This window comes from Tripterygium wilfordii, chromosome 3 (genome assembly GCF_013401445.1).
Source record: "Tripterygium wilfordii isolate XIE 37 chromosome 3, ASM1340144v1, whole genome shotgun sequence".
NCBI classification, from domain to species: domain Eukaryota; kingdom Viridiplantae; phylum Streptophyta; class Magnoliopsida; order Celastrales; family Celastraceae; genus Tripterygium; species Tripterygium wilfordii.
In genome coordinates this window covers 11,899,628-11,922,072 of record NC_052234.1, presented here as the reverse complement: position 1 = coordinate 11,922,072, position 22,445 = coordinate 11,899,628, and the positions used below count along the sequence as shown (strand labels likewise).

Here is a 22,445-nt window from a genome sequence, read left to right as displayed (position 1 = left end):
CACTACCTGCACTAGAAGTGATTGCAGTTTACATGCAATTTTAATCACAGACATCGGCCACTGCAATTGCAAAAAACTTGCTATCAAAAAAAAAAAAGTGGAAAAACTGATAAAATCCAAATTGTGTTTGCCTATCACAGTGCAGCTGCAAAAATACCTGTAAGCGTATAGAATCGGGGAAGAACTTAAAATTACTCCGTCTAAACTCGAGCCGAACTACTCATATATAGCAACATGGGCCCTGCTAGTCTAGTGGACTGGCAGCATCCCAAGTAGAGCATGAATTGGACAAGAAGGCCATTAAGCTTTAATTCTTACATAATATGGACATACATGGCTTCAATTAAACAAAACATAAAATGTATTTGAATGATTGGTTGCAGCTGCAAAGTTTTTCTCCAGAATCTCCACATGATGAGATTCACAGCCAAGATTAAGGGCTAGTGCCCATCTAAGGTATCAAGGGCCTCCTTGAGAAGTTTCTGTGCTTCTTCTCTCCTCCTACGCAAGAACAAAGAAAAGAGAACGAACTATAAGTCCAATGCGACAATTAGACGCATGATCAGAGGCTTCTGATAATTTAGATTCATAACATTTTAGCAGGGGACATTGCAAAAAGAAATAACAAGACAACAACCAATTTTATTGACTTTTGGGAACAGGCATATCGATAAGAATACTTCACTCAAGGCCCTGACAGTTCGTTCTTAATATAGACGCATCATAATCATGTCAAGAAACTACCGGCACCGTAGCTTCTCAGAATTATGCCAACATTTATGGGTTCAAGGGGCAGCCTCAAGTTATCACAACCCCACACCGAATCAAAATACATACATTCAAATCATAGATACTTGATAGACCTATTATTATTAAAACATATGAAAAAAGGAGGAAGCGTGGCAGTGTTTAATTGGTCCATGTGTTGTCCCTTTACTGGTTAATCTTTCTGAATTGTGTTGTTGGTTTTGCATATAGGTACAGACTGCAGAGTGGGCAAGACGTCTGGATATTTTGTTGGTTTGTCTCTCTTGAGAGATTGGGAGGTCCTAGCCCTTGAAGTCTAGGGTTTATCATTTCCTTTGCTGTATTTCCCTTTTCCAGTTGTAATAGAATATCACAGTTCAGTAATATAATCGATATCCATTAGTTACACTTCCTGTTTTCTCTGTTTTTTGCTATCAAATATATTGGTATCTATCAATACTTCAATCACCAATAATAATAAATTTGCCTTCCAAATCAACATAAATATTTAGCAAAACTTCCTCACCTCTTAATATCCTCCACAGCCTGCTTACGACGTTGTATCTGAAGCTCGAGTATGTGAATTAGTGTTGCTCTAGCCTGGTGGGAAAAATGCACATGAATGTATCCCTAAACAAGGACCAGGAAACAGATTTTGGAACACCCAAAAAAAAGCTACCTGATGGGGACGCAATGAATTGAGGAGGTGATGCAAATTCTTGAAGATAAGGGATATCTCTTCCACTCTTCTAGCATATTGTGATGGTCTTTCAACAAGAACATCAGCAAGCTCCAAAATATGCAGCTGAAGTTCTCTGTTAAGTGACCTCAGTTCTTTCTTGAAATCTACAGAAGAACAAATTTGCCAAATATAACAATTAGAATATGAAGAAAAACACCATTAATAAGAAGAAGAAAAAAAAAACATGGCAGCCTAGGAAAGACAACCAAAATTTGCCAACGCCTAAGAAAAAGTAACTTGAAACAGAAGCTTCTCTGGCTACCATGGAGCCATAATGACATTCTTTTGTTGAATTTGGAAAATCTTTGACAAATCCTTATAATGAAAAACATACTCAAGAGAATGAAGTAATTGACTCCAACGATACAACCTCAAAAAATTTGGGCTGATAAATTTCATCTTGTTTCCTCTCCATTGTCTAAATTCTTCTCGAAATAGAGGATACAACATAAAATTCGCTTCCATGCAGTTACATCTAGCCTTCAAAGAAGGAAAGAAAAAAATGACCCAAAGTAATCTTCTATCCAACGTTACTAGCCTGCATTACATGACTATGGAAGTGATTGCTTTCTTCTAAGAACTACTTTCATGAACAAGAAAATTAGCAGCTAAACATACCAATATTGGGTCCTTTAGCATACAACTGACGCACTCCCTGCTCTTCCAAGCTTGGTAACACATCATCAGTCTAATCAAAAGAAAATAAAAACACGTAATTTTTTCGACAGAGCAGATCATAAAACCATTAAACTACAAACTGAGCAGCCCAACAGATTCCAGAAATTCATATATTAGAAAGTATAAAAAGTAGGAATAAAAAATATAGGAGTTAAATATCACAATATCATATTCAATTGTTCATAGAGCGAGGCCTCACAGTGTAATTGGCGCCAAAGCAAACATATGTGCCTTCAATGGGAGGAGGAGGCTCAGGAGCTGATTTGGGGTTTTCTAAGTAATCTTTGTAGAGACGGTAGTAAGGTGGTGGAGGCGGGTATGAAGCTGTTGCCATTACCAACCCTTCTTAACCAAACCTACAGGCCAGAATTCCAATTTTAGTACAAACGAAACAAGTAAAGTATCGACTCATACAGCTATCAAGCTTGTTTTCCATGTTCTCTTTTGCCCCCTCTTTTTCAATACGTATTAAAATTAATATGCATTGAAGCCTTAGTCAACTAGTTCATTGTTTCCTGCCCTAGCTTCTTACCATACATTCCGAATACCCATCACAAGAAATTAACCATCCACGCCCAACCAAACCAAACACAAAACCAAAGATTAAAGAGAGATGAAACGGATTGAAGACATGGAAAGAGAAGGAAAAAAAATAACTAATAGAATACGCAGAAAGGATACGAACTGGTTCGTCGGAGAACAGATGAGAGGATAATATGGGTGGAGATCTGAATTCTGATAGAGGAACGAGGATTCTAGCGAAAAAGAAAAACCAGTGATTCGGCTTCCATGAGCGGCCACACCTGAATATGCAACTAACAGACAATTGCAGCCATTGAGACCGGCCCAACAATAGTCCAGTCCACTTGGTTTCACTGGACAATGGTTCCTTGAAGAGTATCCCTAATTAGGGCTTTCAGCGGCCTAACATTACTCTCTTATTCCATCCGGATTAGGCCCGCTACCATCAGCCCAAATAAAAATATTTGTGTAATTTGACATATTTATTGTGTAATTTAAGGGGATAATCCATAAATCCGAGACAATAATTTGTAATCCATCAGGAGTGATTTTTTACTGCAATGGAACCCACCATGATCATTCACATAAATAGCAGTTTAATCGGCGGGAAGTTTTATTTTTATTTTATTTTTGTTCAATACGCTAAAACATTCTGGTTGAGAGTAATGACGTACCTAAAGCTTTGGGAGTTTTAAACAAACTCTTATCCGCTAAAAAAAATTTAAGTATCATATGTTATTTATGTTATTATAACATTCGTATTGTTTCAAAAATATGGGGTCCTCAGCATTTGAAAGACCTTGGGAGACAGCTCATGTCGCCCCCACCCGAGAGACGCCACTGATTGGGATGAAATTAAGAAAATAAGACAAAAAGAAAAAAAATACTAATACGAAACTAAAGTATGAGTATAATTAAGGGACAAAATGTTATATTTCGGCAATAGAGGCCTATAAAGATGGAACCATGTCGCCTTGACTGGTGGGAAAAACGCCAGCCAAAAACACCACCACCTCCAGAAAAGAGCTGCTTCGTCGATTTTGTTCGACAATCTTTGTGATCTGTAAAGAGATTTGACCATTTCGTGATTTTGTCTCGTCACCGGATCTCCAGATTCTACAAACCCAGGTATTTTCCACATTTTATCTTACACGCACCCTTGATCGATGAAAAAAACTTCGAAACTCAGAGGCTCGAGAAACACACATGAGTTCGGTTCTCTGTAATTTCGCTGCCATTGATAACCTTTTAATAACAAGAAACTAAATTCCATGAATTTAAAATAAAAGGAATGTTTTTTCAGGATCGCGTACGTGCGTCGCTTAGTTAAACTATTGGTAGGAATAGAATGATGAGATATTTTTAAGGAGGGTGTGGAATCTATTATAATTGTGAAAATTAAAATTTCGGGTTCGTTTTTGATATGGGAGTTCTATCTCAATCTTTGTGAATATATATATCGATCAGCATTGTGTGAATTCAGTACTTGTGTTGTGGCAATGTTCAGAATCTGTTCACAGGTGTGCTGTCTATGTATATCTTAAGAAAAATTCAGCATCATATTTGATGAGGGAAATGGAATTTATGGATGAATTCAGAGCCACTGCAAGTTATATACAAATCTTCGACATAATATATCCATGTGGTTTACTATTACCTGATTGCATATTTGGTGTATTCCTCAAAATGCTACAATCAGAGCAATTGCATCCCATTTTAGGTAAAGTTTGTTTCCCTGGAACTGAAGTTGTTTTGAATTTTATGTCCGTGCCTGGGGTTTGTTGAGCTGTCAATGTTTTTTAGCTTGGTCTTGACGGAAAATAGCTTCTTCATACTTAAGGCTTTGATTTATTGTAGCTGAAATTCTCTGTAGGCATCTTTGAGAATGGATTTCCCTGCTACTGGAGCAGAAGTAGTACCTGAGAAGATTGCAAATGGGAAAGATGGATCCCCTACTTTCCGCTGTGATCTTTGTGATACAGAAATAGTTCACAAGATTGCGCAAGTATTCCTCCCAGGATTAGCTACAGCTTGTGTTGACAACACAACAGGCGACCTCTTCAAGACCCCTGGTTCAGTGGCTGCTGATATTCGAACGGAAATGGTGGATTATCTTACCCAGAGAAGTGAGAATTTTGTTGCGGAATCTGTTGTTTTAGAAGGTGGTTTAGAAGCAGAAGCATCTGACCATCCTTATGATATCATATCCGATTTTGTTGATGATTTTGCAAGTTCAAAAAGGAATTTGTTTAGCCGGGTTTCAGGATGGTTACTGAGTGAAAAGAGAGAAGACAGAATAGATGATTTTGTACAAGAGATGGAGATTAATAGCTTTTGGTTGCTCAACAGAAGGGAAGCAATAGTACAAACTTTGCTTAAGAATGTTGACTTCAAAAATGCCTTTCACTGTGACATGAAATTTGATACTCCAGCAGAGCTTTCCAATCATGTTGTCCATTGTGGCTATAGACCTATGAATTGCATGAATGAGGGTTGTGATGATATATTTTGTGCAAATCACAAGGAGAAGCATGATTCAGTTTGTCCTTTCAAGATAATTCCGTGTGAACAGAAGTGCTCAGATAACATCATGAGACGTGAGATGGACAGGCACTGTATAACTGTTTGTCCTATGAAGCTCGTGAACTGCCCTTTTTATGCAGTGGGCTGTCATTCCACAGTACCTCACTGTATGATTAATCAACATCGTTCGGAGGACCTCCATTCTCACCTGCTATACATTCTTCAGCGTATCCATAAGGAAGTATCTTTGGAAGATCTGAAGCAACGGGTGGAGCAACTGGAAAAGGTGAAAATTATAATCATTATTAGGTTCCTGTAATAGAATTCTTTAATAGATATGGTAGCCAACATCATTTAATAATGCAATTAACCTTTCATTACCGCATGCACAAGCATTGCATGTTTTGTTTGTCATTGGTGTCAAAACTCAATAATGGATTCATGTTCTCCAATTTGTTTTTCAGTTTGTCATTGGTGTCAAAACTCAATAATGGGTTTCTGTTCTCCATTTTGTTTTTCATTTGTTTTAATAACTTTTTATGCTTCTGTTTTGTTCAAGCAAAATGATGAGAAATCACTTCTGCTGAGTTTCCGTCCTTAAGACCGAGTAGTCTTATTACCACTACTTTAAGTTTCTGTAGTCACTTGACCCTTTACCAGCTTCACATTTTATAGTTTATCTGATGTTATAACTTAATTTTGCTATATATATTTCAGACACTATATTCTTCAGTTTGTTACTTCAGAATTATATCTTGTTATATGGCATGGATTTTTTTTGATTGACGGGTGTGTATTGTTATACTCTTAGACATTGAATGCTGAAATTAAAATTTTAAAGGTGTTTCTATCTGAAGTTAGAAAACTCTCCAGTTGAGGTATGTCCATTATGGCGTTGAAATAACTGGGTTGATATGGGCTAATGTATTTAAATACAATTGTCTGCAGTGTAGATACTAAATTGCTATGTGAAAAATTTCCCAATAAGAAGTGTGAATCATTAAAAAGGAGAAGGCCTCAGACTGCCAATCTATACATTTACGAATCTCATAATTTTGATTAATCAATGATTGCAATTAGTTGGGGTGGTGGTTTATCCCTTTTCTTGTTTCTTCTTTTTTAGAAGAAGGGTTTGGGGAGATATGATGGCAGCAGGGTCCTGCTTTGCTTGGATAATGTGATCTGCCTTTGCATTAAATTGTTGAGTTTAATGGTGTTCAAGATTTGTCGACAACTTCTTACTCAAATCATTTATGAATATAGGAATCTTTAAATGCTTAAAGGGACTTCTATTTAATTGTTATTATTTTGGTCTCTTTTATCTGCGCGCAAAATCCAATTGTCGTACAGCATCTGACCAAGCTAAAGTTTTTGTGTTTTGTGACAGTCCTCCTCTGGTCAGCTAGCAGAAGCTAGAGACGGGAGATCTCTAACCAATTCAGTCAGGGCTCTGGAAGCAAAGCTTGGACCTCTAGAAGTTAACGTCACCAACAAGGCTAGTCGAGAACCCAGGGAGTCTTCCCCTACCAGAAAAGAATCCACAGGTTCTATCCCTACTAAAAAAGAACTTGCAGAGAATTCCCCAGACAAAAAAGAATCCTTAGAGAGTTCACCTGCCAGAAAGGAAGAATCTTCTGAGACAACTTCAATTGAAAAAGAATTCACAGAGATTTCCCTTACTGAGAACTGAGAATCCACAGAGAATATCTTTGATTAAATAGAATTTGTGGAGATTCCCTAACCAAAAATGAAGATCTCTATGCTAGAAAAGAATATTACATGGCAAGTAGCTCCATCAATAGAATTTCAGAACTTCTCTTGCATCAGGTACAGCGGAGTACTTAAGAGTTCTTATGTTTCAGTCATGCTTGTGTGCAGCGCATACCATGAAAAGGAACTTTCATTCGGCAGGAAAAAATGACCATTTTCTACCATTCCTTCAACAGTTATTCATGACAGCATTCCCTCATCAGTATCTATACTGTAGTATCTAGATCATTCTTTTGGTCCTAAGAGACTTTTTTTTATCACATCTGTTGATAATTATTTTTCTCCAGTGGTAGTCACATTTTGATGAACGTAGTGGAGAACTTGTTTTCATTGTAGATCATACTGATATTAACATAGAAATGTCTTGCAGAAGTTTTTTTAACCACTCTGTTTAGCATTTGACATCGAATGATCTGCATGGTTGGTGGGCAAATCTTTCATTACAGGTCCCCTATTCCATATTCAGGAGAATCGTCTTCTGCGAGTAACCATTTTGATCAAAATATTCTGAAATGCTATTTCAAGGTTTGCTAAATTAGCCTATAGGAAATGGATTGGTGCAATTGTTGATTCTATTGAACTGTCAGATGTAGCTGTACTGGCAACATAGTGTTCGGATCTATTGAAGTATTGCATGATAAGAGTGGGTAAAGAGAGATCAGTACAGGATCCAGCAAATTGTGAACAGCCGGTATCTCAAAGCATAATACATGGAGGACCAATAATTCATGCCACAATGAGCTCCCACCAAAAACTTGGACTCAGAAACAAAAGTACATTGAATCTCAAAATTCAGTTCAGACCATCCGAAGGGCTATAAAATAATTCAAATGATAAAGAACAAAGATTCCAGATTGATACAGTTCAATTTTGATGCGAACTAAGATTAAACAAAAAGGTTAGTTTAATTGAATTCTTAAGCTCGAATCCCCCTGTTAAGATTGACCATGCTGCGAGACGATGCATCCATCTGTGATCCCCGTACAGATGAACCAGGTTGATAACCACTCCTTCCTGGACCTCGCAATTGGCCAGCGCGATCTCTTGAATAGCCACCTGCACCCTGGCCAGCTGCCAATGATCTCCCACCTAAAACATGATATCCTGAACGCCCAGTGGCAATACCTTGTCTTCCCTGAGAGTAGGAGTAGTTGTCTTGCCATCTGCCACCAGTGACACCCATATCCTCCCTCCGCCTTGGAGGCAGATCCAACCCACCAATCCCTGTCCGTGCTTCAGCTGCCCTTTCATTGGTTTCAGCAAGAACCGACAGCTTCTCAGTCAAATGGAAAGCCAGGGCCTGTAACCTTGTGTGCTCAACATCATGGAAAACAACACAGCGGGTTGGCTGGTCCCAACTTGCAAAGAGCTCCTCGTTAATCATCATCTTGCTAATAATACTGTGAATATTAGCCTCTGAGAGGTCGAACATTTTGGTGAGCTGATCCAAGCCAAGTGAATCATAGGTCGAAGAGAAGGTAAAGAGATAGGTTCTCAAAGCCTCTTCCTTAATCTTGGCCTTCAACATCTCAAAAATATTTTCTCGATCCCTGAGGAGCTTCCAGACGTCTAGGGACTTTATAACATCAAAGGCCGTCTGAAAGTCTCCTTTGCGAAGGGCCCTAGTGGCAGCCATTACATGGTCCCTAACATTTTCGGGTGGAGCAGTGAAAGTTTGCCTCTCACTTGCATCAAGCAACCTCCTGAATGTCTTGCTAATGACCTTACGCTTAGCATCATGGGTGTTGGCGGCCATGTTGGGAACCTCCAGCAGCATAGCACAACTCAAATGGACAGCTTCCAAGAGTTCAAGATTGATGTGCATGTGGTATGGCATCTGGCGTTTCCTTTCAAGCCTTTCCTGTTTGTTATTGTTACAAACAAAAAAGGTTTCATGGACACATTTATAAAACAAAAGCTAGACTAATACTGATGGCAAAAGAAGCCGCCGGATGGAATCACTTAGCAATGAAGGTACAAAAATTTGTGCCACCTCATCAGCAATACTGATGTTTCAAGATATATACCATCAACCACATCGGATTTTGTCACATATGATATATCTTGTACCCACGTTGGATTCTGCAGATACAAAATTCATCATCCTAACCAAAAACGCTGAGTACTGACTGCTAAAATCCAAGCAATCATGTTTGTACTCTTAATCCATATGAAGTACTGAATTCCATTCAATATTGAATCATGGTTTGCAGTGCCTAGATTTGCACTTCCTACAGCCACGATAAATAAAACATGGGAAGCTAGAAAACTTAAAATTTAATGACCCCGTAGAAGGTAATTTATGGCCCCTTGTACAATATAAGCTGAGGTTTCTTCACAATCAAACAGACCAAACTTCCGTGGTGAAATAGACATATAAACTTGTGCTATGAAACAAATAAACAGACAATGCAAATTAAGATTGAAAACATAAAAGAACCAAACAAACGGAACACATATCAGTACCTGTTCAGGAGTCTTCTCATGATATCGACTTTGTGCAACACCTTGCGCAAGCAATTCCTTTACCCTTCCGCCTGAATAAAGTTCTGAAAGGCAACCATGTGTCTCAGTGATTAGTCCAACTCGAAATGCACATAGACCAAGCTGTGCCATAGCCCTGTTAAAGAGTATCTGCGTCGGAATGTCCATATGTTGAATATTGTCCTGCAAGTGACTCATAAGTAGTAAGTCACGGGATGTGGAGAACTCATCCAAGAGAGCATGGTGATATATATCACAGAGCATTGCACGAGCTTTAGTTCGCTCATCTCCAAATTGGTAGATGAGAGAAACTAGAATATCCATCATTGTCCTGCTATTCTCAGGAAAGGTGGGCTTGCGAGGAACAATTTCAGGAACAACAACAAATGCTGAGGGACCCCGGCTTTCCTCGATTGCCTTTTCATCATCTCCATCTTCAGTCTGCTCAGCCAATTTCCTCATTGCATCATAAACCTCCTGTGGTTTATAATAGACAAACTCAGCACGTTTCAATGCCACCTTTGCCGCAGCTTTGTAATCCTTTTTGCGCTCTAAATAATCTTGGACATTCTGGGCAAGTACTAAAAACATAGGTTCATCCTGCAGTCTTTCCACATAATCCCGTGTGTGTGGATCAATGCATTGCAAGCTCTTGAAAAACTCAGTATCTATTCTCTCTAAGAAGGCTGCCAAATTTCCCCACACATGAATCTGCCCATCATAGTCAGCTCCCTTCTGAGTTTCATTCTCATCGGGTTCCACCATGTCATCCACCATGATGTTAGAATGTACGTTCAGAATGTCAAGTATAACCAGCATATTGTGGACACACTTCTTCCACACATTGATTGGCATGTGTCCGCTAAGACCCGGGTTAACATCAAACTGCACAGAAACAACACTAAAAAGAATCTCCAGCTTCTGTGCAGGGGTCTTAGCAACCTTTGTCAAGAAGGTTAGCTGCTCAACAAGCTCAAACTTTCCGGTTCCCTTTCGACCACGAGCAGCGACAATCTCTTTGAATTTCTTGTTAACTATATCCCAAGAGATTTCACTGGGATCCTTCATAAATTGCTTATCCATGATTTTATCCTTCTTGCTCAGCATCTTCTCCCAGCCTGCATCCGTTTCAAATTGATTATCCTGATGCTCATCATCATCCTCCTCAACTGCCTCTGAATCAATCTTTGAAGGATCCTCCTCAAACTCCAAATCCGATTCTTCTTCCTCTTCAGACTCCTCATCCTCATCTTTCTCTTCCTCACTCTCAGGACTCTCCCTAAACTTATTAATTAAATCCTCGTATTGCTTGTTATTTTTCTTCAGTTTCTGTTTCATCGAATTCAAGGCCTTAGCATTACTACTGCTCATCTTCTTCTTTGCATCCTTATTTGCCAAAGCCTGACCTAAGAAATCCTCAAGCATCACAAGAACCTTGATGTAAATCGTGGGGACCTTCTCAGACTCTGTAACCCGCATAACTTTCTCAAGTTGCTTATTTATTTTGTCAAAGCTCTCTTGCAAACTAACCCAGTCATTGATCTTCATGGCATTTTTCATCTGGTCAACAGTTGCCAACATCTCTTCAAAACGTTTGTCTTTGGCAGACCTGACAACTCGCTTTTGGCCATCCGAGTCATCGCTGTCACTAGCATTTGCTTGGAGGTACCTGCTTCCAGCAGCTTCAGTGGTAGAATCACCGGCACCCACATTTTCAACCTCATCTTCATAATCACTCTCCTCTTCCTCCTCAGTGTCACTGCCCTATAAACAACAAAAATAAATTATAATTCAGGTATCAGTTAAATCTAAGAAAACATTTATATCAATGACTCAATGCCAACCTGAGTCCAGAAACGTGATGCCATCTTATTGAGTCTGTTAAATACAACGAGTCAGATGCACCAAGTACCCTGCGTATTCATTCATGACAGGGAGGATATCATAAGATAAAAAAGAAAATTATCTAAAATAACCAACATGTGTCTTGCCAGAGTATCCTATACGACATCAGCAGACAGCATGAAAACAAAATTCCACCACAGGTTTACAACATAAGCAGTTATTGATTTCTTTCACATTTATGGTGCGTATTACAAGGGTAATTAAATTTTAAGTTTACTTGTGTTTGTTATGTCAGTATAACTTTTACTCCTGTAATAAATTTTAGTAATTGAGCTTATTTTTTACACATAAAGTTTACTAGTGGGGGACCTGGGTAATAAAAAGTAATGAGAAGTTTTACTCCAATCTATTACCCCTTTAAATAAAAAATTCTAAAAGCTCATAAGTTATATATACACACATATATACATACATATATATATATATATATATATACACACATATACACAGACACATATATACACACACAAATATATATACACACACATATGCACTTATATATATATACACACACATGTACACACACATACACTTATATATATATATATATATATATATATATATATATATACACACACATACACACACACACGTATATATACATATGCACAGACACATATACACACACATATGCACTTATATATATATATATATATACATATGTATATATATACACATATACACACACACACACATATATATATATATACACACACGCAGACACATATATACACACACACACACACACACACACACACACATATATATACACACACATATGCACTTATATATATATACATACACACACATATATACAAAAATTGTTAACAATTATTGTTATATATATATATATATCTGGCTGTGTGTGTATATATATGCATATGTATATATTTTTAAAATTTTGGTACATGATAGTCGTAACAATAAAAAACATAATCTCACTTTTTTCTAGTTTGATTCATTACAATAATAACAAACAAGGGTAATGGTATTACACCAGTAATGTATAGTCGTAACAAACAAGAGTAATGAATACTTGGGTAACAAGGTAACACTTATTCTCCATAATTGTTATTACCCTTGTAATATTTACATGGGTAACAAATTATACCTCTAAATTCTTACCCCCATACCAAACGCACCATAGTTTTAGACGTGAACTCCAATGAAGAGACCACAAAGAAAACAGGGAACGAAAGACTTAGAAGATCGGGAGGGCTGGGGATTATGGTTTATTAAGTTACGCCGTCGTTAAGGGTTCGCTTTATCCAATTTTCAAATTCTTAGCGAAATCCCAGACGAATCGAATGTTTAGACCGTAAAAGCGAAGACTAGAGAGTACCTGGATTCTGGAAGCAATCAGAGGTAGAGACGATGGCGGCAAGACACCCGAATTACGATGAACAAGGACTTGCACGACAGCGGAATATAGGGTTTTTAATTTTTAATTCCTATTCGAAATCTTACATTTGTGTTAGACGCATCATGATTGGGCTGGGCCCTAACCAACATAGGACCAATGAGAATGGTCTTCTTCTTTTTAACTGTCAGGCCCTACTAGATGGTCTTTTAAGTGAAGCTGGTGAGTCCGTGAGTAGTGGCAAGTTTCGGACAGGCTAGCCCAATAACGGCCCAAACCGAAATAGTCCAAAATAGCCCTCAAATAAAAATTGTGTAGTTACTCATATTTTCCACATTGACTTCATGCATTGCCTTCGCCAAGACGAATGCAATTCCTCGATAATTCTAAAGTCTAGAAATTATAGATTTAACAGTCAAACTAAATGTTACTATATCCATCACAAATTCTCTTATACAAATGTCCGTAACTTAATAACTTACGCACTTCACTTTTTAAATGTTTTCAAAAGTGAAATGACAAATATGACCCACTACTTTGGGTCTCATATGTTTTAAATCAATTGTGAGATTGAGGTGCGTTAGTTAATATAATTTGCGGGTGTCCGCATAAGAGAATTCCCGCTATATCCATTATTTATTCTTTTATTCAAATGACGACACGTCATTCTCTCTACTCACATATACATATACGTGCTTTATTAAAAAAATATATATAGTACTTTGCATCATATAAACTATCCTATGAGAATTATTTTTTTTAGATTCTAAAATTTAAGGAAAATTATAGAGTCCCGAATCCCCAATTTTGGGTCACCAAAAACAATACTTTAACTTGGTTATCACGTTTAGTTTAATATAAAATCGTTTACATACTAATAGATGACCAAGTGGCTTGTGGAAATTCAGTAAGACATTAAGGTAATTCGAGCCCCACTCACTAGAAGGGATTCACTCGGTAAAAAACCAATGGAAAGCCATGACCATATTTGAAAATCGCGTGTTTATTTGTTCAAAAGGCTTGGATTTGAAAGCTAAGTTGAACGTTAACTACATTGAACATTGAATATTGACTAACACAGATTTTGAATAAAAAAACTAGATAAGAGTTTGAAATTGATAGAAAGGCTATCCTTAGAATTATGTGTCTTGGTTTACTACCATAGACGTGATGATCAATGGTCAAATGCTGGCTTCAACGACATGTACAGATCAAGCATTCCTAGTAAAGCAGAAAGGAAAATAGTGTCAAATGATGTGAATGTTCGTCGGTGACTGCTTTGTAAAAGCGCGTCAGACCAAATCTAGTTTAAGTCGGATTCTCTTTACATTATGAACACATCTAGACCTAGTAGCATGTGTGATCCACTGTCCAAATATCTTTTCCATACATAATAAATATCATAAACAAACTATACTTTCTATATGTATATAATACCATGGAACTATATATATATTGCCACCTTTATTGGTCGAATTCACGTTGGTTGCATGGTCCTGATTATTATTTTGCGACAAGACGAGCGTGTAGTTCGTACATAGAAAAGGTACGCAGCTGTTCTTCACATATATACAAAACGACAGCTACCACTTTACAACTCACTTGTTGATGCTGCATTGCTTTGACTTGTTTGAACTTTGAATAGCCGAACTTGGATTGGCACCACGGCCTCACTGGACTTGTACTTTTTAAGTACCATCGGACACTGGCGGTGGCGGCTGACTCTGCAAACTTTCCGACAAAAAAAATAAATAGAATTGAACCGACAGCGTTTCGTTCTTTCGGTGTTTGAGCAGTAATGGTGAGTTTTTTTTTATACAGAATAATGCAGTATTATACATCTTCCGGTGCGCTAAACTGTACCAATAGACCGTGATATTATGATTTACAACTCATTGATTTCCTGTTAATGCGGGAAAAATTACCAGAAATTATATCAATAAGATTTCTCGTTTTATGGGTTTATTCGTTCCGTGTAGATAAACTAAATGGCTTGATACTCTCTAAAGGGACGTGGAATTATAAATCCTGACACAAGCTAAGCTATTAATTTTGTGCTAATAACTGATAAAGATTCAACATTACTATTAATTTGAAGATTCATGGGCCAAATCCTTAAGTTTATCCAATTCCGGAATATATAGTACATAATTAATTAGGTAAGGTAACTGAATATACTAGTTGATACGTTTACAACTAATCAAGGATTTAAAGGAAACCCATATCGAAGATTCTTTGTTCCCCAATTGAGTATTGACAAATCATAGTCAAGCCTGTACTATACTTTCCAGGAAAATAACCCAGAGGAAATATTCACAAAGAGATAATATCGAGTTTTTGCAAGGAATTGTTGAAGTCAAGACTCGAGACCACGTGGTTGGACTGTGGACACTCTGTTTTTCCTTATAGTATTAATACGAGCAAGAATAGTCATTAGAACCAACTCAATTTGTGAATTGTGAGAGACATTTTCGGTGTCAGAGAGAGAGAGAAGGGCACCATTGAAAGCCATTGTTAGAAAACCTTGGAACCTCAGAAGGGGCACAACCCAAGTCCTCACTCTTCGCTCTCTCTCACATTGTTTCCCAAAAAACCCAACTTCTCCTTCTCACCTCCGGTTGCCTCTCCATTGCCTTCTTTTTCTCTACTTTCCCTCTCTGCTGTTCATTGATTTCTCTCTTTCTTCTACCTTCCATTGTTCCCAACCCATCTCTGTTTTTCCGCTTGGTCTCTGATTGAGGTGAAATTCCTGTTCCCTTCGAATTTTTCTCTGGTATAATCCTTCTATTATGTATGTGTATGTTGATGGGTTGTCTTTTTCCTTCCATTATGTTGAGATAATTATTGATAAAGTATACGAAACAAAAAAATGAAATGTGCAAATGCAATCTTTTTATACAAGAAGGTAACAGTGTGCCTTTGGCTTAAAGTAGGGGTGTTCGAGGTGAAGAATTGAATTTGAGTTATCCGGTTAGAAGAATCCATCTCCATCCAACTCGACTAAATTGAAATAAAGTTGAAATCTTTTGCTTCATTACTGATTTGGGTTTTTAGTTGTGAGAAGAGTTTAGATTCTCCACTGTTATACTGAAAACAAGGAAAAAGATTGCTTGATGTGCATCATTTTTGTTCTATCCATAAATAATTAAAGATTAGTGAAATGAGAAACAAGTAGCATCAAAGGTATGGAAATGCACGAAATTTTCGCATCCTTTTCAAATGGTTGCCTTGAAAATCTCTGACATTATTATATTCTCTATACATAAATATGCATTTTACTTGCTTTCCATACTAAGCTGAATATAGACAATGCGTTCATTGAATTATTGTTTGGTTCAATATAGCAGGTATTGAGACCCCACAGATTTTGTGGATTGAGATTTTGGCTATTTGGGGATATAAGTAATATATATCCCTTTCCAGTTCAAATGGGGGTAACCTTTTCGTGCCTGCTCGCTGATATGGATGATTTAGATAGTCAATTTGAAGCTGTCCTTTTGAGATCAATCAGTTTCAATGACGGAGATATGAGTACTGCCTTGAGGTCTGTCAGCTTTAATGGCCAGGATTCGGAACACTCAGTAATGAAATCATACGGTTCTGGCAAGATAATATTTGAAGGGTCTCTTAGCTTTAAAGGAAGAGAATTGGAGACTGCGTTCTCTTTCAAAACCCCGACTGCAGATGCAGAAAACAATATGTTTCTAATGTCACCAACCCTTAAGAATGGTGACGAGGGTGACCAGTTGGCAATATTTGACAATTCGTCCGAGAACAAATTGCATCCATCAACACTAGAGCCAGGGAACCGCAGATATCAGGCTGCATTGAAGTTGCAGAAAGTTTACAAAAGTTTCCGAACAAGGAGAAAGTTGGCAGATTGTGCAGTTCTTGTTGAGCAGAGATGGTATGCTTTAATCTCTTTATGCAACTCCCACTTGAGGATTTTTCGATCTTGGACTTGTAGAGATGATATCAATCTATTATATTTTGCTTGTTATGGACAATAAAACAAACCGGTTATGCCTTTTGCAGGTGGAAGCTGTTAGATTTCGCTGAACTCAAGCGGAGCTCTATATCGTTTTTTGATATTGAGAAACCTGAAACAGCCATTTCACGTTGGTCAAGAGCAAGAACAAGAGCAGCGAAAGTGAGTACGGACAAGTTAATAAGAAATGCGTATCAGTTTTTACTCAATATATGTAGGTCTAAACTGCCAATGGTTTATCATTGTTTGCAGGTGGGGAAAGGCTTATCGAAGGACAAAAAGGCTCGAAAGCTAGCTTTACAGCATTGGCTTGAAGCAGTAAGGTCCATTACTAGATTGTAACATTGACATAAAAAGAATTGTTTTTCTTTCATCTTTCTCATATTGTGGCTTCCCTCTGATAGATTGATCCTCGGCATCGTTATGGCCACAACCTACAATTTTACTATGCTAAATGGCTCCACTGTGAAAGTAAACAGCCTTTTTTCTATTGGTGAGATTTCTTGAGAACCCCACAGTATTCCCTTTTAACAGATTTTGCTTCACACCAAAACATGTGTTATTCACAAAATCACATTTTGGACTTTGAACACACAGGCTTGATATTGGAGATGGGAAAGAAGCCAATAGTGAGAGGTGTCCTCGATCGAAGCTTCACCAACAATGCATAAAGTATCTTGGTCCAGTGAGTTTCATCTTGCTTTGTAACGCCTCTTTTACGTTTGGATAATTTTAGATATTTCAGCGCGATGCAACTTAAATTCAAACTCCATAACTACTTCATAAATTTCTTTGCTGAAATATATTTGTTGCTTCTTTCAGACTGAAAGGCAAGCTTATGAAGTTATAGTGGAGGAAGGTAAGTTGGTGTACAAGCAAAGTGATCAAACTCTGGATACTACAGGAGGTCCCAAAGATGCTAAGTGGATTTTTGTCCTCAGCACTTCAAAGACCTTGTATGTTGGGCAGAAGTGCAAAGGCAAATTTCAACATTCGAGTTTCTTGGCTGGCGGAGCCACCTTATCTGCTGGAAGATTAGTTGTCCAAGATGGTATTCTGAAGGTACGTAGAAGAGGAATCAATGAATTACGTACTTGGCTTTTCGTTATTTTCACTCTCTCTGGCCAAATCACAAGGGAATTAATTTGTTTAATATGGTTATTTCAATTTGATAGGCAGTTTGGCCACACAGCGGACACTATCTTCCAACGGAAGAGAATTTTGAGGAGTTCATGTCATACCTTAAGGAGCATGATATTGATCTCGCTGGCGTAAAGGTAGAAAATGGCAAATCATATATGCTGTTAGTATTTAGTTGAATGATTAACTTGCTTTGCCATAGTTTATCGAATGTTGTGTTCATATGGTTATCTACCATTGATGTGGATGAGGAAGCATTGACATGTTTGTCTTTTTTGTTATATTCAGAAAAGCCCAACTGAAGAGGAAGAAGAAGAGTTATTCACCATTGAACATAGAAACTCCATTCCCGTTCGAGCAGATTTATCCGAAGATGTTAAAGGTTTGGCCCAAGAGAACAGTAGTTCAAGGCAACAAAATTCAAATTCGACAGCAAATTGCGAGCCAGCCTTATCAAAGTCATCTCGTCGTGGATTTGGCTCAAAGATAGCAAAACTCGACATACCAAAAAGAGCTGATATGTTTGATATCTTCAAGACAGAAGCATTTCCGCCAAGTTTACACGGTCAAACTTCAAGATCTCTTTTAGAGCCTCCTCCTGAGTCCTTCTCTGAAGATGGTTATGAAACGGCAGAGGAATCGTTCTTGACTGAGGAGGATTTCATGGTTCCTAAAGTGAATTTGTTTGGTGAAGATGAAGAAGAAGAATATGAGAAGCCAATACCAAAAGAAAAGATCATGAAGAGAATAGATTCACATAAAGTAATGAATTCATATCAGCTGGCTCAACACTTATCATCTAAATGGACCACTGGAGCCGGACCGCGTATCGGTTGCATGAGGGATTACCCCTCAGAGCTTCAATTCCGGGTTCTAGAGCAAGCAAACTTGTCCCCAAGATCAAGAAGTAACAATGCATCCCCTCACACCACAAACCGGTTGAGCCCAAGTCCTCTGTCCAAAGAAACAAGTACAGGCAGAAGTCCCCTTGCTGCAGATAAAATGTCTTACTCATAGGAGAAAAAACTTTCATGGTTGATTCAATTTGGGAAGAGAGGATGTTGAAGAATTCTTTCAGCTTCGGTTGCAACCCAATTTCTCCCTTTTTGATTTAGTGGCATATATGTGCCAGTTTTGGGAGTATGGAGTAATCCATACTATTGGGAACTGATACTGAAGAATAAGGTCAAAGAAAAAGTTCTGAAGTTACATATATTGATAGTCTGCTTCTTTATTTTAGATTTCTCAATAAAAAATGAAGTGTAGTACATGTTACAAAGAAGGCACAGTACATTAACTAGCATAAATATGAAGCTGCATAGTGTATACACATTCTCTCTTGGGCTTCCTTTCTCCTACCCTTGCCTATACATATGATGGTTGAGTAAAATATTTGAGTCTTACGAATCCCAATGTTTTTTGTCCCAATTATCTCAAATATTCATAATTTTATATGGATCATGTGGAACTCACGATTTCACATGGATCGTGTGCCTCCACCTCGGTATTTGAAATAGTCGAGACAAAAAAACACTGACATCCTTATCATTTTCGGAAATAGTCTAGTCTGAATTTAAATCTCATTAAAATTAGACATGATCATGGACCTCAAAGTGACAAACTACTCGGCCCATGGTGGCCCGTTACACTACGGCACACACAGGAAAGGAAAAGAAAATCTCACTGAGCCAAAAAAAAAAAAGAATTCTCAAGTTGGGCCCATCCAGACATCACAAGCCCAAAAATTAGTAAAAGACGATGTTACCAATCCCAGTAGCCACTGGCCCACGAGGTCCACGACTTGGACAAGAGAGTCATTTGACATAACGTGCTTTATATAACTATAAAATCTAGGGTTTGGTTTTATTCACACGACTGCGAAGAAGAAGCGGCTGCCTCTCTCTCTGTACTGCTGCTGCTATCTCCCAGCCTCTCAGGTGATCCCTCGATGTTTTTCTCAAAAATTATGAGCGATGAAGTCTGTTTGATTTCTTATTTCTTCGATTACGTTTTGTATCTGTAGTCCGTAGATGATATGCTTATTATAGGATGATAATTCATATATTTTTACAATGAATGGATGTTCTGGCTATGGCGGATTTTATGCGAATCTAATTGTTAATCAAGCTATGATTATTGTGTTTTCTGGATGTTACTTCAATTATGTTGGAGATTAGAAGTGGTTTTGACCAGCAGACATTATGGTTAGAATGTCGCTTGAGTTGAGGTTTTCTTGGCATAATGCTTTGTAGTGTGCTGACATTTATTATGCTTTGTATAAGTTTGATAATGATTGAGTGGATGTTTATGTGTTTATCTTCATGTAGGTTGTCCATGTTGTGTCGTCCCTGCGGCTTTTATTGACACAGTTTTAAGAAGTTTAGTCTAGCTATTGTGACTGGATTGATGAATGTGGAACATCATGGAATATAGCTGACCATATTTATAACTTTGACTAGTTATATGGTAGTACTAATATTTGAGAATCTGTTCTACTGGGGGGGGGGGGGGTGTTTCAATTTATTGGCGTCTTAGGGCAGCTTTTGAATTGAGCTTTGGCTTGCTTCCTGACTAGATCATTCACTCTCTTGTTTTGAGTCATTTTTGTTACTTTTTTTTTTTGTTGATTGTTGTTGACATATTTGGTTCATGTGCTTGGTTAATGATATCAATTAGGGGAGATTTAAACTTCTTCTTTGATCAGTAGATTTTTTATTTTTGATTTAAAGGTATTGATCCCTTCCTTTAATGAAATTGATTGAATTGAAGTTTAGAATTTTACAGCCACTTACATTTTTGTTTCATTGCTGCATTCGTGTTGGGCAGTATGGAATCGCAAATCAAGCATGCTTTGGTGGTCAAGGTTATGGGCCGAACAGGTTCAAGGGGGCAGGTCACCCAGGTGAGAGTTAAGTTTCTGGATGATCAGAATCGGTTTATCATGAGGAATGTGAAGGGACCAGTCAGAGAAGGTGATATCCTCACTCTGCTGGAGTCTGAGAGGGAAGCTAGAAGACTCCGATGATGGATCCCCCTTTCTCACTCTCATCTACTGGTTATCAGTTGCAAGTGTTGTGTTATTTACCAGTTTTGCAGATGTCACTCTCTAGTAGTTTTAGTTTTTCTGGGATAAGACACTTATTTCTTAATAACTGGTTCCATCTTATGGATTTTTCATTTTAATAGTGTTTCAGGAATACACAAGTTTGCATTCTTATTCGGATTGCTGTATCCTTTGAGGTGCAATTGTTGGTTAAAGGTTTTATATTTCATGAAAATTTAGAATCACACCTTTCATGGCCGTATACATATGAGAAAATCAAAGTATTGTATGGCAGTTAATATTTCTTTTATTAGTACCTTCGCTGTGGTACTGGTAACCAGTATGGTTGTGATTGTGCATAATCACTGCCTTTCCTCGGTGCCAAAAGAGATTTGTGTAAATAAGAACAAGAACATGCATTTGATAACCACCACATCAATGGTTTGATGTGCATTTTGTTAAATTAAAAGTTACAGTTCTTATAGGTATGATAACTGTATTTATTTGAAACATTGACAGGCAGGTAATCAATTACTTTAATGAGAGATGGCTCGGTTGTGTCCAAGATTTGATTCTAATGAGAAATTAGGTATTTCAGATAATGATCAGTACTTTTATAATGGATAATTGAGGCGTAGAATGTGTATTTTTGCCTTTAGGGGAGATGATAAAGACTTTATTGTAAACAGTATACTACGATTTGATTGAGGAGCAGGAATTTGCAAGTGAATTAAAAGTAAACACAAAAAAAAAATACAGACATCACGTGATTAGCACGCTTTTCGGTTCTTATTTGTCCGCAACTAGGAATGCCTGATATCGTCCGCACCTGATTTCACCCAAAACGCCTTAACCCTAGAGTTGCCGTATGAAAATTGAAAGTGTTGAAAACTGAAACAAGGGGTTTTCTAATTTTCTCATCGTGCGTAGTGAGAGATCTAGCAGGTTGTCGCTTCCTTGTATTCCCGCTTCAGTTAGCTCTTCACTGTACTAACCAGGTCGGACACTCTCTGTACTCCTGTTAACCTATTCACTGCTTCAATTGTTGTATTTTTCACACGTATTGGGACGTGTTGGTGCCACTATAGGTATGGAATTAGGGATGGCAAAAAAAACCGATCCGAGCATTATCCATAGGATACCCGGTCCATTTAAAATCCGAAAACCGATCCTATAGGGTTTGGAAACGGTTTTGGTTTTGATTTTCAAACCCGTTACGGTTTAGGGTCGGGTTTGGTTTTTGATGCCGGGTTTAGGGTACCCGAACCGTTTAATTAAAAAAGTGAATTATAGTAATAACATTATAAATCATATATGTAAAGATATATTATTAGGATGATAAATTTAACATGATCAAGCATATTAAATAAAATAATATAATAAAATTATAGATTATACATTCAAACTTGAACAACATGATAAGTCATATTATTTTTTAAGAAATTAAATTATACATTTATAAAAAAATAAAAAAAAAATTAAAAGTTAAATGGTAAACGGGTACCCGATGGTAAATGGTTATGGAACGGTTCCGGTTTTGGAA

At 37.6% G+C, this 22,445-nt stretch overlaps 5 protein-coding genes across 10 annotated transcripts; 3 read left to right on the top strand and 2 right to left on the bottom strand.

Annotated features, from left to right (window-relative positions):
• Nucleotides 1-225: 225 nt before the first annotated feature.
• On the bottom strand, nt 226-3,004 carry LOC119995162 (mediator of RNA polymerase II transcription subunit 7a). Of its 3 annotated transcripts, none has more exons than XM_038841567.1 (6): nt 2,824-3,004; nt 2,367-2,523; nt 2,108-2,177; nt 1,427-1,593; nt 1,274-1,347; nt 226-501 (listed from the first exon to the last, which is right to left on the bottom strand). In XM_038841567.1, the coding sequence occupies exons 2-6, from the start codon at nt 2,499-2,501 to the stop codon at nt 441-443; spliced, it is 507 nt and encodes a 168-aa protein (XP_038697495.1). In that variant the 5' UTR covers nt 2,502-2,523; nt 2,824-3,004; the 3' UTR covers nt 226-440. The 3 variants fall into 3 exon arrangements, with proteins under 3 accessions (XP_038697495.1, XP_038697496.1, XP_038697497.1); XM_038841568.1 differs by having other exon boundaries at nt 2,853-2,990; XM_038841569.1 differs by lacking the exon at nt 2,824-3,004 and adding an exon at nt 2,700-2,819.
• Nucleotides 3,005-3,679: 675 nt separating this feature from the next.
• LOC119986801 lies at nt 3,680-7,367 on the top strand. Of its 3 annotated transcripts, none has more exons than XM_038831509.1 (3): nt 3,680-3,817; nt 4,563-5,498; nt 6,600-7,367. In XM_038831509.1, exons 2-3 carry the CDS (start codon nt 4,575-4,577, stop codon nt 6,900-6,902), a joined length of 1,227 nt encoding a protein of 408 aa, XP_038687437.1. In that variant the 5' UTR covers nt 3,680-3,817; nt 4,563-4,574; the 3' UTR covers nt 6,903-7,367. The 3 variants fall into 3 exon arrangements, with proteins under 3 accessions (XP_038687437.1, XP_038687429.1, XP_038687421.1); XM_038831501.1 differs by having other exon boundaries at nt 4,547-5,498; XM_038831493.1 differs by lacking the exon at nt 3,680-3,817 and having other exon boundaries at nt 4,218-5,498.
• Nucleotides 7,368-7,691: 324 nt separating this feature from the next.
• LOC119986793 (eukaryotic translation initiation factor 3 subunit C-like) lies at nt 7,692-12,835 on the bottom strand. Its single transcript, XM_038831479.1, has 4 exons — nt 12,714-12,835; nt 11,311-11,379; nt 9,449-11,230; nt 7,692-8,843 (listed from the first exon to the last, which is right to left on the bottom strand). Exons 2-4 carry the CDS (start codon nt 11,332-11,334, stop codon nt 7,899-7,901), a joined length of 2,751 nt encoding a protein of 916 aa, XP_038687407.1. The 5' UTR covers nt 11,335-11,379; nt 12,714-12,835; the 3' UTR covers nt 7,692-7,898.
• A 2,343-nt stretch (nt 12,836-15,178) lies between these two features.
• On the top strand, nt 15,179-19,134 carry LOC119989339 (IQ domain-containing protein IQM6-like). The gene is made up of 9 exons (XM_038834790.1): nt 15,179-15,471; nt 16,079-16,638; nt 16,767-16,881; nt 16,972-17,037; nt 17,124-17,212; nt 17,317-17,404; nt 17,542-17,781; nt 17,895-17,996; nt 18,148-19,134. Exons 2-9 carry the CDS (start codon nt 16,160-16,162, stop codon nt 18,874-18,876), a joined length of 1,908 nt encoding a protein of 635 aa, XP_038690718.1. The 5' UTR covers nt 15,179-15,471; nt 16,079-16,159; the 3' UTR covers nt 18,877-19,134.
• Nucleotides 19,135-19,702: 568 nt separating this feature from the next.
• LOC119995057 (40S ribosomal protein S28-like) lies at nt 19,703-21,164 on the top strand. Of its 2 annotated transcripts, none has more exons than XM_038841423.1 (2): nt 19,703-19,796; nt 20,686-21,164. In XM_038841423.1, the coding sequence occupies exon 2, from the start codon at nt 20,687-20,689 to the stop codon at nt 20,882-20,884; it is 198 nt and encodes a 65-aa protein (XP_038697351.1). In that variant the 5' UTR covers nt 19,703-19,796; nt 20,686; the 3' UTR covers nt 20,885-21,164. The 2 variants fall into 2 exon arrangements, with proteins under 2 accessions (XP_038697351.1, XP_038697350.1); XM_038841422.1 differs by having other exon boundaries at nt 19,727-19,837.
• Nucleotides 21,165-22,445: the final 1,281 nt, after the last annotated feature.